Consider the following 18,335-nt stretch of genomic DNA (forward strand, 5'->3'; position numbering starts at 1 on the left):
TCTGTAGTGAGCAGGATGAATTCATGTAAGTACCTCTAATCTTCTACGCATCAGTGTTATCTGAATACTTATGCAGCAAATAGATGAAAGGAGTAAAATTGAAGGAAAGGGAGTTTCACAGTTTCCTTTAGATAATACATGTGCTTCATGGCTGCGGATTAACTTTTCTATCAGTCTTCTGGGTTTCTTCTCTTGACCTTCGTATCGCTCTCCTGCATCTCTGCCACTGTGTTCCCTCAGGTAGAGATCCGCAGTACGGTGTCTTTCCATGTTGTATGTGTAAAGTGTCACTTGTCTCTCAGGGGAACCCTTGACTGGCACTAAGGCATGGGCTCTCATTAGCATTGGGCTATGCTCTCCCCGGCAGGAGAGTTTTAGCAGTTGTCAGCACTCCCCAGTACATCGATTTCAATTGCTGAAGTGATCAATCATCTTATTCTACTTTGTTGATTCATTGCCAGCAGCCACAGTGTTGTGTATTCATGTTGTTGTTTTCTTGTCTTTGGCTGCAGTGTAATTTGAAAACTGTCTTGGAGAGAAGCAAAAGGGAAAGAATTGTTTTAACTCAGCAGTATGTTTATTGCTAGGATTGAATATTTAAGCTTGCAGCAGACTTGGCTTCATTTGGCTTTATTGCTGCTAATCATGTGCTGATGCATGTGAACAAAAATAATTGTGAATTATTGCTTTCAGCCACCTGTAAACCTTTAATTATCATATTTTATTTGTTTCGACTCATTACTACTCTTGAAATATGAATAGTCACATTTTCATCACACTGGCACTGAAACAGATTTGTGAGAACGATCAAAGTCTCTTTTTTTCCCTCAGACCTTACAAAGAAATACAATAAATAGGCAGTACAAAGAGAGAGTGGATGTATTTTCTTTGCAGTATTTTATCATTTGTTTTGGTCGATTTGTGGCATTTACTACAACAAGAACCTATTAAATGTTCCTCAGTGTTCATGCTGCAAGGTTCCCCCCCTAAATCACTCTGTTGCAGCACCACAACAGTAGAATTAATGAGAGCTATTTTTAGCTACTCTGGTCCCAGAGCGGTCAGAATTGAATAAGTCTCTGCCTCACCCCTAAACCATACTTCAGCACAAAATCGCACAATGTTGCCTCAGTTATAACAAAATATCATTTGCTTTTTTTACGCAGAGAGTTGCGTTTTTTTAAGCAGGGCTGTTTGATTATGGTAAAATAAATATTATCATCCTGATTGTTTGAAACAATTTAGAGAACATAGTTAGGCTTATCGTGTGTTTTGCTAAACTCTTTAAAACAAAAAGTGTATCCATTTGGTTTACCTCTTTAGTTTTCCTTCAGGCTCTCTCTTTGTTATCTTGGCTCAAGCTTAACCAAACCTGCTACAGCCTGGCAGGGAGGGAGGTTTTTGCTTTTAGGGGAGGGTTGAAGGTCACCGCTGTAAAAGGAGAGGGGTCTGCTCGATTCAGTGACGCAAAACAAAACTAGAGCACTATTTTTATTTTTATGTTAATTATATTGTTTTCATAATCATTGCAAGTCAGGTTTGTAGCTGCACATTTGATTAGTTGCAGGCCCTTTATTTGAAAGTGACAAGAATTGTCACAGCTCCCTGCCAAACTGTCTGCTAGTATTTGCCAAGTAGACAAAATTTACTGTTTCGCTGACTTCAGAGAGGACCTCCGGGGCACACAAGTATATGTAAGTTTGTTATTGCTCAGTTTTATTGCCACTGGCATACAGATAGTACCTGTAACAAGAAGCCATTTGCCCCTCAACTTGCAAAATACACATGTGCCTTTTTAAAAATATCTTTTGAGCAAGAAAGCTAGATTTAGCTTCTTAAATCTGAACGTCATCTGTTTGTTTGGAAACTAGGTTGGTCACGGTTTTTGGTTTATAGAGCAGCTGAAGGAGTAATCAGGAAGATGAGCTATGATCAGTAATGACAATAATTGTTAGTAGCATTCTGTAATTGATTTACAAGTGGAAATTAAAAGCTTGAAAGACTGCTGGCAGAGCAGTATTTTATGGACATGCTATAATAGTTTGTTCTGCAGAGGAATAAAAAGCCCAGTGGGCTCATTGATGATTGCGTTGTTTTACCATTTGTGCATTGATTTGACACAGTCCTCTTTGAGCAGAGCTTTCCTCTCCGTTCTCCATCTGCATTAAAGTCCATCTGTGTTGTAGTGCTGGCTCCCATGTTGCCTAGTTGTAATCCCCCAAGCATGACCCAACCAACATGGTGTGTCTCACTGTGGAGCGGCTGCCAGGCCTGGCTTTAGCTTGAGGCATGAAGCCTCTCTTGGCACCAAATTGTGGCTGTAAAGGGTGTACACATTATGGCACTGAAAGTCATCAGTCACGGGATGTTGGTGCAACTTTACAGCAACCTATGCTCATTTCACTGAAAACAACATACCTTACTTTGTGTTTACTTAAAAGAAATGTTTTGGACATTTTTGGAACAGGAAATGAACATATTTGTTTTTGACAAATATAAAGTCACTAGTTCACTGTTTAGATCTTATGGCAAAAAATAGTAGTGCTCATTTGAGCCACAAAACTTTATGAATTGATTTGGCCCTGTCTTTATTTCCTTTTTTTTTTAAATTTACCTCCTACAGTTTAGAGGAACCTTCAGACCTGTCCTGAAAGGCCACTAGAAAGCCACACAGTCCCCCCTCTGTTACCAGAGCAACAAGCTCTGCAGGAGCAGGAGGTAGCAAAATTATATCCCTTCACAGTGAAAGGTGTGTGCATGTGATAGAGAGAGAGAGAGAGATTGTTTTTCGTCTTTTTCCCTTGGTATTCGGTCCTTTTGTTTTGCCCCATTGCAATTTTTCAGTGATTTATTTGTATTCAGTGGAGCTTTAGAAGCATCCTCTAAACATGTTTTCCAGACAACTAAATTGACATCTCTTGCTACCCACTCTAAAACATTATACGTTTGTGGGCGTACATGTTTGTGTTATGCTGCACAAATGCTTATAAAGAAGTTTTGAAAGTCTGACTATCAACTGGAACCCCCCCCCAATTTATCAGTTAGAAGCAAGTCTCTATAAATTTAGGCAAAATGTTTAAGCTCTTGGCGTCAGCATTTGCACAGTGCTGATCAAGAAGACTGGGGCATAAATCCTCCTCCCTGAAAGAGCAAACTTTCTAGCGGGAGATCATTCCTCTGCTTTCACCAGACTTGTTTATATTCAGATGCCCCCCACCCCACCCTTTCTCAAGAGCAGATAATTCAGTGTGAAAGGCCAGGGGGAGTTCCCCTGTTCAAACTTTGGTTCACCCTCCTTGTGTGAGCCCCACTATAAGCTGCTTGAGGAGTTTGTGACTGTTGCTGCCAAGCTGAGCACGTCTGGGGCCACTTGTGGCATTTTATTTAGCTGCCTGTATTCCCAGACGCCAGCTAATCTTTGGCATTTGGCCGACAGGTCGCAGCAGACATAAGGATGATGTGTTGAAGGAGGCCAGGGTGCTAAAACAATAAACGGCACAGCAGCAGTTGGTCAGCTAAGCTGCTGCCTCTGAATATGATTTCTGCTGTACAAAAAAAAGTTGGACATTGTTTTCTTCACATCTGAGTTACTTTTTTTGTTCAGACATTTGCTTCTGCAGCAGCATGGCTGTTGTTATTTTCAACTTCAGAATCTCTGGGTGTGTTTTTAGTGTTTCTCATCACACACATTTTGGTGATGACTTAAAACTGTGCAATATTGCAAAATACATTTTGATAGTTTAAAAAAGGGTGTCCCTGAATCTTAACTACTGTGTAAGGTTGATTAAATTGTGCGTCCTTGGGCTCACAATCCCTTAGTACCTTATATTTTTGTTGCCACACTCTGACGGGGGATGAATTTGGGGGTAAAAGTAATGGGATGGGTTATCTTGTTTTCATAATTGATGGATGCCATTAAGGACAGGTAGCTTTACTGATTAAAAATGATTAACTGAATATCCCTATTCCCTATATGAGATTTCATAGTGGTCTGTAGTTCAGTATTTGGCCTGCAGACCATCGAAGGTTTTTAGCTGTTTATCGCTCTTTGTGGCTTAATAGCACTTCCATTATCAAGTTGTCATACTGATGTGCTGCAAAATGGCTTTCAGTGTGAAACTGGACTGACTCTTGCTAGATGTTTTGCGTTTGAAGCTGCCAACCCGTCGACAGCAGTCTCAGTGGCAGGTCTAAGCACTGGAACCGATGCTCCTTTTCAGCGTGAAGAGTAATCTCCCTTTGCTCATTTTTCATCACATTTTAATGTACCGCAACATGAGATTTCTGCATAGGTGGTTAATACTGTAAGCGTTCGAGGTGTCAAAGAAATAACCAGCAAAGCAGAAGGGGATATGTGTGGCAGTCTCACCTATTAAGATCACAAGGCTAGGATCATTTTGCATGACAGATGGGGGTTATTGCATTAAGTGCTGTGATGGTGGTTGTAATTTGCCCCAATGGGAATGACCTCGTAGTATTTTATATGCAGTCCTTGAATGTCTAATGTGTTGTGAGATTGCAGTGGAGGTAAAATGATACAGAGCCAGAGATAAGAAGCGGGCTGTAGGTCGCAGAGGATGGCGTTAACCCAGCAGCTGACTGAGGTGACCTTAATCTTATCCTCTGTGGTTGTTAATGGGGCTGAGGTTGTCCTTCAATTTTAGAGACTTACTGCCAGTGTGGCCCTATTTAATGAAGGAGGATCTTTGTCTGTTGTGCTATTGTACTCAGTTCACTGTAAACTTGGGACCTCATACTGTGGACCCACTACAAAGAAGACTGTCTAGTCTAAAAACCAACATGTTTATGGTGTGTGCCTGGGCTATTTGCTGTGCTCTGTTGTGTCATCTGTATCACTGTGAATCAGCAACAGTGTGAAACAAACAAGCGTCCTGATGTGTACCCTGTCTTACTTTTTAGTGGTGAAACACTTCCCCTTCCACTAGGAACCTTGGTAGAGGACAAAAAATAATCAGTGCTATTATTGTGTATTCAAATATTCTGTTTATCTTTTTAATTTTTTTTACTAAAGTCTCTCAGTGTGCTTTCACAGTCGATTTGCTGTTTATAATCTTTACATCCTTTATTTGCAGTATGAATAATACAATATGAATAATGAAATGTAGCCTAGATTGCCCAAGTGGCTGATGTTCATAAAGCAGCAGTAGTCCAAACCCTTACCCTCTATTTTTTTCAGTATCTCAGTATAAGTAGCTTTTGCTGCAAAAGTGGTAAATGCTACTCTACACATTATGCAGACATTTAGCTTGGACAGATAACGCCTACTCTGTTCATTAAAAAACAGCACATTGGACCTTTTATGCAGACTTTGTTAAAGGTTAAACACTGAAGGAGACACTGTCAGATGTATTTTGGGAGCCACTCTTCCACCTTTTTATCAGTTGGAATAATGAATTATTTTAACTCTTCTTGTCTGAACTCTGGAGCTTATGTGTTAAGCACTGCGCAATTTCTTTGCCTTTCAGAGTGCAGCAATGGAGGAGACAGTCATTTGGGAACAGCACACAGTAACACTACACAGGGTGGGTATCTGTTATCCTTCCTTTACTCTCTATAATTGTCTATGTTGAAATTATGCCCTATCCTAAACGCTCTCTGCCCTACCTGGTTTACGTTATTTTCCCTCTATCTCCCATCTCAGCATTTTTCTTCCCTGCTATTTTCAGGATCACAGCATGTAGGGAGTTAGCTCACTGTGTAATTAATTGCACGTGGAACAGACAAAAAGCTTTTCTTCTACACGATTCCATGTTTTTGGCTGTGGAGCATAAATTGCACAAATGCTGATCTGGCATCTTTGTGCACATTGTTTGCACGCAAACTGCATCGCTTCAAAGTGTTCGACTGCTGTATTCTGTAGAGGTGGTTTAACAAACAATTATTTTGTTGGATTCGTACCAGGAGGTGGTCATTTAAATACATCTGTCTCTACTCATCAGTTAGTGTCTTGGTCCATCCACACATCCTTATCTTTTTTGTGTTTTGTTTTTATTTCTGTGTGCAGGCACCAGGGTTTGGCTTTGGGATAGCCATTTCAGGTGGACGGGATAACCCTCATTTTCAGAGTGGTGAGACCTCCATTGTCATCTCAGATGTGCTGAAAGGAGGCCCCGCAGAAGGCCTACTGCAGTAAGATTTAGTTGTATTATCGGGAACCCAGTCATGCAGCTCATTTTTTAGTATTAAATTACACTGCCTGCTCCATAAAGACTCCACTGTCTGTCTGTTCTTGGTATCTCATTTCTTTAGGGAAAATGACAGAGTCGTTATGGTCAACGCTGTCTCCATGGATAATGTGGAGCACGCGTATGCTGTTCAGCAGCTTCGTAAAAGTGGGAAGCTCGCCAAAATTGTGAGTGTCACATCCCATTATGAAGTCTTCTTGGAAAGCTCATTTTGTAGTCAGACTTAAAAAGTGTTTGTAGCAGAGATATGCATATTGCTAATAATGTTATTTGGGCTCTCTCATATGTTTTCGTAGTTCACTAGCAGAAGAAATGTGCATGATAAGGGGAGTGCCTGGCTCATGTTGGTTGTCAAGCTCATTTCATGTCTTGTTCCCTTTGTTTAGACAATCAGGCGCAAGAGGAAGGTGCACGTCCCCATGGGCCGCCCGGGAGAGAGGGAGACTATGTCAGAGCATGACGAGGAGGAGGATAGCTACGACGAAGAGATATATGAAACGAGAAGTGGACGCAGTGGCGTGTACAGCGGTGTGGGCGGCACTATGGGCAGGCGCAGTGGGCGGAGCGGCGGTCGCAGGGACAGGGAACGTGAACGCAGCGGCTCACGGGAAAGAAGTCTCTCCCCACGCTCAGACCGCCGCTCGCACAACCTGCCCCCACGGCCCGCCAAGGTCACTCTCGTGAAATCCCGCAAAAATGAAGGTGAGGCTCACAAAGTCGGGGATAAAAAGGGAGTCAGAACAGTGGATAGTGAAGCAGGGAATCTCCTGCCATTTGCTTTACATGACTATTAACAGACAACCATATTCTCTTTTAGAAGAGAATAAAGCCTCCAAATCAGCATTGGTTAACTGCCAGAGCAAACAAAACTTGCCAGCCACAGCAAAATCCAAGTAAACTCAAGTAAATCTAAGTAAAAGAGCAATTAATCTTCTTTAATCAGTACTGTTAATCCCAGTGGGAGAAGCAGATGTCAGCAGAATCGCAGTCAGCGTGGTGTTGTCACGTGAACTCTGTGCTAACGTTGTCTTTGTTGCTGTCGTTCACTTTGTAAGCAGAATATGGCCTGCGCCTGGCCAGCCACATCTTTGTCAAGGACATTTCCCCTGAGAGCCTGGCAGCCAGGGATGGCAACATCCAGGAGGGGGATGTTGTACTGAAGGTGAGAGGGGAAAGGCAGAGAATCACTGGAAACATAGAAGATAAACTGAAAATGTTTGATCATGTTCTTTATATAATCTAACCTGATTCAGATAGAAGGATGTGCAGTATGTACTACTTTGTCTCATTGTATTAATGTTTTGGGAACATGCTGTGTAGAAGGACACCGTCACATTTAGCAACATGCACATCTTGATCCTTTCCTTTAATGCATAGACTGGTTATGGGGAGGAACATTAATGTGGTCTCATACCATTAAGATAATAACCCCAGACATGTCACCTTTTGTAATGTTTCTCTTTTCATTCAAGTTCTGTGGCTGTGTACGAATGTTTACTTCATGTCATTTCTGATGGCTTGTTTTGCTGATTCTTTCAGATTAATGGCACCGTGACAGAGAACCTCTCTTTGATTGATGCCAAGAAGCTGATAGAAAGGTCAAAGGGCAAGCTAAAAATGGTGGTTCAGAGGGATGAGAGAGCGACCCTGCTGAACATCCCTGACCTCGATGACAGTATTCCCTCAGCCAACGCTTCTGACAGAGATGGTGAGAGTGATGTGAATTCAACTCAAATGAGTGGATACGAAGAAAGTCAGACTTGTCAGGGCAACTTTGAGGCTGCGGCCGTTTCACAGTATCTTTATGTTTAACCAGACATTTCAGATATCCATTCTCTGGCATCCGACCATTCCAATCGATCACATGACAGACATCGTAGCAGCCGCTCCCGCTCTCCAGATAGACGATCTGAACCCTCAGACCACTCCCGACATTCACCTCCACAAATCAGCAATGGCAGGTAAAGAACATCAACCCGGCTTTCAGGAAATGAATAAAATCGTGGGATATAGTTGCAAGAAACATTGTTATTTTTGTATGTATATATTCTGGTTTTCTTCTCTTCACAACTTTCTGTGTTTGATGGAATGAAGTTTAGAACAATACCAATTTAAACTTGAACAGCACCATTGATCACCAAAATGTGGGTGGAGTACAAAACCACTTTGATACTGGGTTGTCCTAAGCATAATTTCTCTACTGGTTTTTAGACTGTTGTTGATTAATTAAGACAGTAATTTGCTATTGAGTGAAATTAAAATAAATTATATGCAACCATTTAGTAAGACTTTAACATCTTTTAAGTAACCACAACTGATGATATTTGATTCCATGCTTTAAAACAAGCTTTTTTCCCTTCCTCTTTTCTGTTTTTCTCATGAAAGGTAGTGTGTGTTAGCACCAACCATTACTCCATTCACCACTTCTTTTGACTCTAACGTTGTTTGAAAGTACCTCATTAATTCTTCATTTAAACTCAATAGAGCACCACAGTTGTTTCCCTTTCACTCTGCTCACTGACCTGACAAAAAATAAAAGTCAGCTGTTAAGCCGCAAAAGAGTCGGTCTTGGTCAAAATTACGGTTGAAAGCAGATCAAGAGTCTGCTCTGCTTAGCGTAGAAGCTCACTGCTCTTAACTCTTAAACATGGTGCCATAATTCAAAGCTGTTGCTGAATGGGATTTTTCTGCACTTGGTTATTCCTGTTATACTTCAGCAGCTGGAGAAATCCAAATTCAAAATTCAAATTTTTATTTGTCACGTACACAGTCATACACAGTACGATATGTAGTGAAATGCTTGGACAACTGCTCGTGACCTAAAGAAAACAAAAAAGGAAAAGGCTATGAATAAGATAGGAAATAAATATGAAAATTTAAAAAGGGTAAATTTAACTAGGAAGGAATAAAATATAAATTAAGGTTAAAAATGAAATAACTGTACAACACAAATTAGAATGAAGGGTAAATTTAACTGGGAAGAATAAGATAAAGATAAATATATAAATTAAAGTTGAAAATAAAATAACTGTACAACAAAATACACAATATAGAACTATATAAGAATGTATGAAGAAATCTAAATATAAATAAATATATACACAATAACAGCAGCTGTACAAGTATTAACCGGAAATGAAGAATATAGTGACCAGTGTTGTGCAAAACCAAAGTCCAGAAAGTCCAGTGTGTGTGTGTGTGTGTGTAAGAACTGTATGTGTGGGTCAGTACTGTGTGGTGGTGTGATTGAGAGACCGTATCGCCTGCGGGAAGAAGCTCCCCCTCAGTCTCTCTGTGTTGGTCTTCAGGGAGCGGAATCGCTTTCCTGGCCTCAGCAGAGAGAACAGTCTGTTGTTGGGATGGCTGAGGTCCTTCACGATCTTCCTGGCCTTGGTCCAGCACCGCCTGCTGTAGATTGAGTGCAGGTCAGGGAGCTCGGAGCGGATGGTGCGCTCAGCTGACCGCACAACCCTCTGTAGAGCTCGTCTGTCCTGCATGGTGCTGTTCCCGAACCAGGTTAAGATGTTTCCCGCCAGGATGCTCTCTATGGTGCACGAGTAAAAGTTCCTGAGCACCTTGGAGGGCAGTTGGAAGTCTCTCAAGCGTCTGAGGTGGTAGAGACGCTGTCGGGCCTTTTTCACCACGGTGTTGATGTGACAGGACCATGACAGGTCCTGCGTGATGTGAACTCCGAGGTATTTGAAGCTGTCCACTCTCTCCACTGGGCACTCGTTGATGACGGGGGTCTGGTAGTTCCTCTCCTGCTTAGTGCTGAAGTCCACTATCAGCTCCTTTGTCTTACTGACGTTTAGAAGGAGGTTGTTCCTCTGGCACCAGTTCTCCAGATTCCTAATCTCCTTCAGGTAGGCCGTCTCGTTGTTATCAGAGATCAGGCCCACCACGACGGTGTCGTCAGCAAACTTGATGATGGTGGTGGAGCTGGTAGTGGCCACACAGTCATATGTGTACAAAGAGTACAGCAGGGGGCTCAGAACACACCCCTGGGGGGCTCCAGTGCTGAGAGTGGTGGAGGCTGAGACATGTCCGCCCATCCTTACTGCCTGTGGTCTGCCAGTTAGGAAGTTGGAGATCCACTGACACATAGATGAGCTGAGTCCCAGATGCTCCAGCTTGGTGGTGAGTGTGGAGGGAATTATGATGTTAAATGCAGAGCTGTAGTCTATGAAGAGCATTTTAACATAATTCCCCCTTCTAGTGTCCAAGTGAGTGAGTGATGTGTGGAGGAGATGAGAGATGGCATCGTCTGTGGAACGATTTGGACGGTAAGCGAACTGTAGTGGGTCCAGTGTGTCTGGTAGTGAAGAAATGATGAAGTCTCTGACCAGGCGTTCAAAGCACTTCATCACTACTGAGGTGAGGGCTACAGGGCGATAGTCATTGAGAGAAGCAGGGTGGGGTTTCTTCGGGACAGGAACAATGATGGACTCTTTGAAGCATGTGGGGATCACCGACTGAGATAAAGAGATGTTGAATATCTCAGTGAACACAGGAGCTAGCTGGTATGCGCAGTCTCTTAGGATACGACCTGGGATGCCGTCTGGTCCTGCTGCTTTCCTGGTGTTCACTCTCTTGAAGGCTCTCCTTACTTCATGCTCGGAGATGACGAGCACGTTTCCGGTGCTGGCAGTATCTTCCTGTCTGCAGCCGTTAGCGCCGCTAACACTAGCATTGTTGGAGACCTTAGCTGCAGCCTCGAAGCGAGCATAGAAAGTGTTCAGCTCGTCTGCCAGAGTCACGGCCGCGTTCGTCATACCGGTTGTTGGTGCTTTATAGTCCGTTATTGTCCTTAGTCCCCGCCACAGGCTCCTAGAGTCACTCTGTTGGAGTTGTGACTCTAGTTTCCTCCCGTAGCGCTGCTTCGCCTCTTTCACCGCCCTCCGCACGTTATATGACGCGGCTTTGTACGGGTCCATGTCCCCCGTCATGAGTCCCGTGTTGTAGGCAGCGGTGCGGGATCTCAGAGCGTTGCGGATGGTTTTATCCACCCACGGCTTCTGGTTGGGAAACGTTGTGATAGTCTTTGTCTCCACGGTATCATCCGCTAGTTTCCCGATGAATCCCACAACCGCTTCCGTAAACACGTTGACGTCATCGTCGGAGCTGTTTCTGAACATGCCCCAGTCTGCGTCATCGAGTGCGTCCTGTAACGCGGCCACCGATTGATCCGTCCAGCGCGCGACCTTCCTCTGAACCGGAACTTCCTGTTTCAGCCTTTGTTTGTATTTTGGCATGAGGAAGATGGCGGCGTGATCAGATTTGCCAAACGGGGGGCGGGATTGTGCCTTGTAGCCGTCCTTGACCGTAGTGTAGCAGTGGTCCAGTGTCCTTTCACCCCTGGTGGGGCAGGTGATATGTTGATAAAAGTTCGGCGCTGCGCGTTTGAGGTTGGCGCTATTAAAGTCCCCCGTCACAATAAGCGCAGCGTCCCGGTGTTGTGTCTGGTGCTGTGTGAGTGCCTCATGCAGCTCGCATAAGGCGGTGACCGTGTCCGCTTGTGGTGGAATATAAACGGCACTTACAATGACCGATGTAAATTCCCGAGGTAGATAAAAAGGACGACACATGATGGACAGTAGTTCCAGATTTGGTGTGCAGGAGCGTGTGAGAGGAACAACGTTCGCACTGTTGCACCAGTTGTTGTTCACCATTAAACACACGCCGCCTCCCCTTGACTTCCCCGAGTCCCGTGTCCTGTCCATGCGGTGAACCGAGAAGAACTCGGCCGGCTGGATGGCGTGGTCCGGCACCGCTGGGTTCAGCCATGTCTCGGTGAAGCAGAGGAGATTGCAGTCCCGAATGTCTCTCTGGAACTTTATCCTGGCCCTGAGGTCGTCAAGCTTGTTCTCCAGTGACTGGACGTTGGCGAGCAGGATGCTAGGCAGAGGTGTGCGGTGTGCACGAGCTCTCAGCCTGTTCCTGACGCCGGCTCGCTTCCCTCTAGGCCGCCGCCGCTTCCCTTTGTTCTCCCTCGAGATCTCACTCGGCCAGCTCGGATCCGATCAAATCCATACGTTTGGTGCCATTCCCCTATTTGAATATTGAGGATTTGATAAACGAATTATTCGATTTAATGTAGTTCAGTAGAGTTGTTGGGACTTTGACAAACGACTGTATATTCACAGCCCTCAGTCTAAAAGAAGTGATGAATTTGTGTGTTGAAGATCGGTCTTTTGTGTAACAGCAAATTATTAACTGATGGATGTTGCTGTTGATATCAGACATCAATTATTTAGAGACATTTCTTCTCAAGATGAGAGAATCATTTGAATGTGTCACTGGATCTTCTTCTTTTCAATGTTTTGGTGGACAAAACTGCATGTTCACCACAAAGGAAATCGTGACACACAGTAATAAAAGGCCATCTCCAGTTGCCTGTTTTAAGTCGCTCTCTATTTTTTCCTATTAGGCTCATCCTTCCTTGTCATTTTTAATATACAAAAAGCGAAAATCTCTATAATGTTCTAAACAGTGGCACGGGCACACTACCTTGTGTATTTTAGTTAACAGGAAGGAGTTCTTGTGACAGGATGTTATTTGATTTGTTTGTTTGAACCTGATCAGTGATCTGGAACCCTTTCTCTCAGCTCGTGAAGTTGGCAGTTAAGTGCAGCCTGGGATGAAAAGAAGTTTGTTCCTGTCCAGCCAGTTCAAGCAGGATCCTTTGTAGTTACTTTGTCACACAGTCTGTGAACAAAGCAGCTCTCTTCCCAAAAAGTTAGCCATGTGACCAGGAGAGCCACAGATCTATGCCACTGGGAAGCCTGTCTTTATCCCTCCTGTTCCTATCACTTGCTAAGAAATCACAATCAGCATCTGAAGTTTCTGTTTGTCAAAATGCATGGAAATTTGGACATCATATGTCACTGTATATTAGTTTATACAGTAGTTTATGCAATTTTTCTTTTTAAAGGAAGTCAAAGTAAGCTGGTCTAAAGCCAGAGCCTCACAGTGAAATTCACCTGGAGGACAGAACCCACTCTGACACCTTGGATAAGCTGCTCTAAAAATAGAGCACGAAAGACTGGAAAGACAAAGTGATGACCTTCAACACTAAGATGCAGGCGTAGAAAGAAGCTATTCATAGCAAATGCATGTTCTGTTTAAGAGACAGTTTCATGTTGCCTTGCAGCACTACATCTGCAGAATGCATTATTCATGATCTCGTGCCTCATGTTCTAAAGAGAGGTTATACAAAAACATCTTTTTGCATCTTTAGTCACAGAAGTCGTGACGACGAACGGGCCTCAAAGCCGGCTTCAACACCAGCGAAGCTAGCGGAGGAGGTACCTCTGCCCAAACCGAAGGAGTCAGGAGGCAGAGAGGAGAAACAGCTCCCACCCCTCCCAGGTCAGATGTAAATCAGTCAGCCAGAAAATTACATGTTGGTTTGTATGTCTAAGAATAGTCATTTGTAAATCAGTGTGAATCTTGAGAAACGGTGTGTAATGGCCCTGTCTGTCGTTTGCAGCAGAAAATTTACATGAATTAATGAACTCTTATTCGAAACAGTTATTTTTGCCCTTTTTTGGTTGTTGCGCTTTTAAAAAGTTAGATCCAGACGCCTGCCGAGCCTGGCTGAGTCAGCCTGGAGCCAAGTGAAAATAAACCATATGAGCTGATCGAGCCTGACGTTCCTCCCCAGCCTCCAGCAGTCTGCTGCCTCTCTCTTTGACTTCCTAGCTCAGGACACTGTGTGCCTTGAGTGTGCGTGTGTGCACACAAGAATGTGTGTGATAATATTTTGCTTATATGTATATGCACACTGTTGTTGTTTTTGTTCTTATTCTCACTCATTTTCTGTCTGTGTGAGGGTATTCCTTTGTTTATGATGATGTACAGCCAGTGTTACGTGTTCATCATCTGTCTGCCATAATAACATGAATCCCTGCACATTTGTATTTAGAACCCAAGCCAGTCTATGCTCAGCCCGGACAGCCAGATGTAGACCTGCCTGTCAGTCCTTCTGATGCTCCTGTGCCAACTACTGCCCATGATGATAGCATCCTACGGTAAAGTTTACAATATAGTAATATCCTACACACTCTCTCTCTCTCTCTCACACACACACACACACACACACACACACACACACACACACACACACACACACACACACACACACACACACACACACACAGCGGGGAAAAAAGTACTTTTGACTACATCAGGAGAGCTGTTATTCAGAAAAATGTTTTAAAATGCTTCCATGCACAGTCTTATCTGTAAAGCGCAGTATCTGCAGGCTTCAGACTGCTCTAAACACTCAGTGGCAGGTTTTTTTTTTCTACTCTTGGGTCTCATTAGCCTCAGATAAAAAGGATACCCTAAATGTGGTCATCTCAGAAGTGTAGGTCTGACTGTGAGCACAGCAGCCCCTCCCACCTGCTGTTCACATGTTTTGTTTTCAAGGTGCAGCCAGTCGGGAGAAAATACAACAGGGAGGGTGGTCTTGAAGGGAACAGTTAAAAGGGCTTGTGGATTATTTTGAGCTGTGAAGTGTGCTGTAATGAAGATTTGTAGCTGAAAACGAGGGCAACGGGACCCCCATTAATGGTTAGCTGCCAAGTTGAATGAGCAGGACGCGGAGTGATCAGTGGTTGTGTCTGAGAATGTTTACTGTTGTTATTTTTGTTATTAGCAAAAATACTGAAATCTCTTTAGAGAAATCTGGCTGACATTTAAGTCATATCAAAAGAAATGAACTTGGCAATTGTTTTTATTCTCAGGCCAAGCATGAAGTTGGTGAAGTTCAAAAAGGGGGAGAGTGTGGGTCTGCGGCTCGCTGGGGGGAACGACGTGGGCATCTTCGTAGCTGGAGTGCTGGAAGATAGTCCAGCCGCTAAGGAGGGCCTAGAGGAGGGCGACCAAATTCTCAGGGTAAGATTATTTTTAACGTAAGCTGATTGTGAAGTGAGACAAACTGCAACACATATGATGAACAAGAAAGGGGAGCTGTTTAAGTTTGGAGAGAAAAGTGGAAAAAAGGGATAAGCCATTTTGTTTTAACAGTGGGCACATCATAGTGCGTGTAAACAGTAGTGTTTTATGGGAAATGTTTCTGAAACATTCCCTTAAATATTCATGGTGTTATACTCTGGCTGCTCCAAAATTCCTCTATCTTCAAGCTGGTCTCTTAGCAATAGCCCTGAGGGAGCGTACACAAAAACACCGTTTCCTCTCGCTGTGTTTGTCCCATTCCCTCACAGTCGTATATCTCACTGTTTGTTCCTCCTCCTCTATTCTCTGAGTATATTGAGGAATGACTTGACTTCTTGTAGTGCAATAAAACCTGCAGTTACCCAGGCATTTCAGAGAAGAGGAAAAGCTATGCGAACCTCTGTTTAAATGGAGATTTACATTTTCTGAGATGTGCTCCTTGAACAATAAAAGCTTCTGCTTAAACTTGAAAATCCAAAATAAAACATTTTTGTATGAAAACCATAAAAAACATAAACCAGAAACATGCTTTTTTCCAAATTCCAGGTAAATAATGTTGACTTTGCAAACATAATCCGAGAGGAGGCGGTGCTCTTCCTCCTGGACCTTCCTAAGGGTGAAGAGGTCACCATTCTAGCCCAAAAGAAGAAAGATGGTAAAGGAAGTGAAAAGAGAACTAAGAATTATCTAATAAGCTGATTGGTTTGCTGATACTGACTTAACGCTCTGTACTGTTCAGTATATCGGCGGATTGTGGAATCAGATGTTGGTGACTCTTTCTACATCCGGACACACTTTGAGTATGAGAAGGAATCGCCGTATGGTTTGAGCTTTAACAAGGGCGAGGTGTTCCGTGTGGTGGACACTCTCTACAACGGCAAATTAGGCTCCTGGCTGGCTATTCGCATTGGCAAGAACCATCAGGAGGTGGAGAGGGGCATCATCCCCAACAAAAACAGGTGAAAGCATCCCTTCTCATCTCCTTTCGAGTTGTAGTTAATGTGTGTGTGTGTGTGTGTGTGTGTGTGTGTGTGTGTGTGTGAGATGTCTTTGTACTGGCAGTGTTGATATTAGTCCTAATGACAGTATCTCTGCTTTTGTCTACAGAGCAGAGCAGCTCTCCAGTGTGCAATACACTCTCCCCAAAACAGCAGGTGGAGACAGGGCTGACTTCTGGAGGTTCCGTGGTCTTCGCAGTTCAAAGAGGAACCTGAGGAAGAGCCGAGAGGATCTTTCTTCACAGCCAGTCCAAACAAAGTTCCCAGCTTATGAAAGAGTTGTGCTGAGAGAGGGTGAGGTGTCTGTTAGCCCTTTTAAGAGTAACAGCACAGTTTTTTTTAAGTCTGTTAATGGTTTCTTTTCTCGTTGTGCAGCTGGCTTCCTAAGACCGGTTGTAATATTTGGACCTATTGCTGATGTTGCTCGTGAAAAGCTTTCCAGAGAAGAGCCAGATCTTTTTGAGCTTGCAAGTATGTCAGTAAACTGCATAAAACACATTTAGTACTCAAGAAAATGTATTTGTCTTAAAATTGTCTCACCTCATTTCCTAGAGAGTGAACCGAGAGATGCAGGAACAGACCAGCGTAGTTCAGGAATAATTCGTCTTCACACTATCAAGCAGATCATCGACAGAGTGAGCTCTTTATGATACATGCATAGATTTTAAAAATAATATATAATTGTTTGTGTGCGTGCATTTGTTAAAAATAACTCTTTCTTTTCTTAATGAAGGACAAACATGCTGTACTGGACATCACTCCAAATGCTGTGGACAGGCTGAACTATGCTCAGTGGTACCCGATTGTAGTCTTCCTAAATCCCGATAACAAACAGGGTGTGAAGAACATGAGGACCAGGTTGTGTCCAGAGTCCAGGAAGAGTGCCAGGAAGCTCTATGAGCGAGCCATTAAACTGAGGAAGAATAATCACCACCTGTTCACCAGTAAGTGGGAGAGAGTTATAAAAATACCAGTAAATGAAAAAATGTAAATTGTCTTTTTTTTTAACATGCTTTGTTCTTAATGAGCTGCCTGTAATGTAAACTATTCTCTTAGCGACCATCAACTTGAACAATATGAACGATGGTTGGTATGGAGCGCTAAAGGAAACCATCCAGCAACAGCAGAACCAGCTGGTGTGGGTGTCAGAGGGCAAGGTGAGTCTATTCTGCTGCGCTGAACACCATTACTGTGAATAAATGAGCCATCAGGTGACGGTTTCTCTGCTCTATTCAGGCGGATGGTACTACAGAGGATGACTTGGATATCCATGATGACCGCTTGTCCTACCTTTCAGCACCAGGTAGTGAATACTCAATGTATAGCACAGACAGCCGCCACACTTCTGACTATGAGGACACAGACACAGAAGGTGGAGCATACACAGACCAGGAATTAGATGAGACTTTGAATGATGAGGTGGGTCTGCCCACGGAGCCTGCCATCACCCGCTCCTCAGAGCCTGTGCGAGAAGATCCTCCTGTAATTCAGGACACCCCTGGTTACCCTGGATACCAGCACCCCGTGCAGCCTGACCCAGCCAATCGCATAGACCCTGCTGGGTTCAAGATGGCTGCTCCGCAGCAGGTAAAGTTCATATCTGGCATTGCAGACAGGCTTTGCCTTTCAAAGATGGATGCATGGGTGAAATTATATGACTGAAGAGCAGAGGAATTACTCCTTTGTATTTAGTGATGTGTCCTGACCTTTTTGTTAAGATTAAAAGTTTCTTGACTAAGTAATGAATATTTTTAGAAGCTACTGGTATGTTATCGATTCTAATCACATTTCTGCAAGCGATTTCTCTGGATGGTGTAAAACTGATTCAGTGTAAGGAAGAAGATCACGGTGTTGGGGTAAGCTGTACTTTCTGTGCCCTTGGCAGGCTGTATTATAAATGTCTCTTAACAATACTTCACAGCAAGGTGAGGCTGCTGTGCCCATGCCCTCGTTGCCTCCGACGTCGGTAGCAACCCCTGCTGCTGAGCAGTCTGTACAGCTAGAGGGTGTGCACCTAGAGGAGCCGCCTGCTGCAGCCGCAGCTCCTCAGGCTGACTCACTTAGCAGCCCCAGCCCTGCCCCTGAGCTTATTCAGCCCCCACCACCACCACATGAACCCCACCCGTCTGGACTGCCTGGTCCAGAACCAAAGGTACCCGCTGTTTCACCAGCC

At 43.7% G+C, this 18,335-nt stretch overlaps 1 protein-coding gene across 12 annotated transcripts in view; it reads left to right on the forward strand.

Moving 5' to 3' along the window:
• Positions 1–18,335, forward strand: part of tjp1b (tight junction protein 1b) — a 76,600-nt gene that overhangs the window by 46,477 nt on the left and 11,788 nt on the right. For 8 of the 12 annotated variants that reach the window (XM_085282445.1, XM_085282446.1, XM_085282443.1 and 5 more), the window contains 19 exons: positions 5,487–5,543; positions 6,026–6,150; positions 6,271–6,373; positions 6,593–6,908; positions 7,262–7,368; positions 7,746–7,914; positions 8,023–8,167; positions 13,444–13,574; positions 14,131–14,236; positions 14,954–15,104; positions 15,711–15,819; positions 15,904–16,123; positions 16,272–16,456; positions 16,538–16,633; positions 16,715–16,797; positions 16,896–17,106; positions 17,219–17,319; positions 17,399–17,749; positions 18,084–18,314. In XM_085282445.1, coding sequence (XP_085138571.1) covers positions 5,487–5,543; positions 6,026–6,150; positions 6,271–6,373; positions 6,593–6,908; positions 7,262–7,368; positions 7,746–7,914; positions 8,023–8,167; positions 13,444–13,574; positions 14,131–14,236; positions 14,954–15,104; positions 15,711–15,819; positions 15,904–16,123; positions 16,272–16,456; positions 16,538–16,633; positions 16,715–16,797; positions 16,896–17,106; positions 17,219–17,319; positions 17,399–17,749; positions 18,084–18,314 — 2,997 coding nt within the window. The remainder of the gene's footprint in view (positions 1–5,486; positions 5,544–6,025; positions 6,151–6,270; positions 6,374–6,592; positions 6,909–7,261; positions 7,369–7,745; positions 7,915–8,022; positions 8,168–13,443; positions 13,575–14,130; positions 14,237–14,953; positions 15,105–15,710; positions 15,820–15,903; positions 16,124–16,271; positions 16,457–16,537; positions 16,634–16,714; positions 16,798–16,895; positions 17,107–17,218; positions 17,320–17,398; positions 17,750–18,083; positions 18,315–18,335) is intronic. The other 4 variants (XM_085282454.1, XM_085282448.1, XM_085282444.1 and 1 more) reach the window with 3 other exon arrangements.

The sequence above is a fragment of the Mchenga conophoros genome, linkage group LG7 (assembly GCF_057382185.1).
Source record: "Mchenga conophoros isolate Kocher_MC1m ecotype Shallow Benthic linkage group LG7, M_conophoros_male_GT1.1, whole genome shotgun sequence".
Classification (NCBI taxonomy): Eukaryota; Metazoa; Chordata; class Actinopteri; order Cichliformes; family Cichlidae; genus Mchenga; species Mchenga conophoros.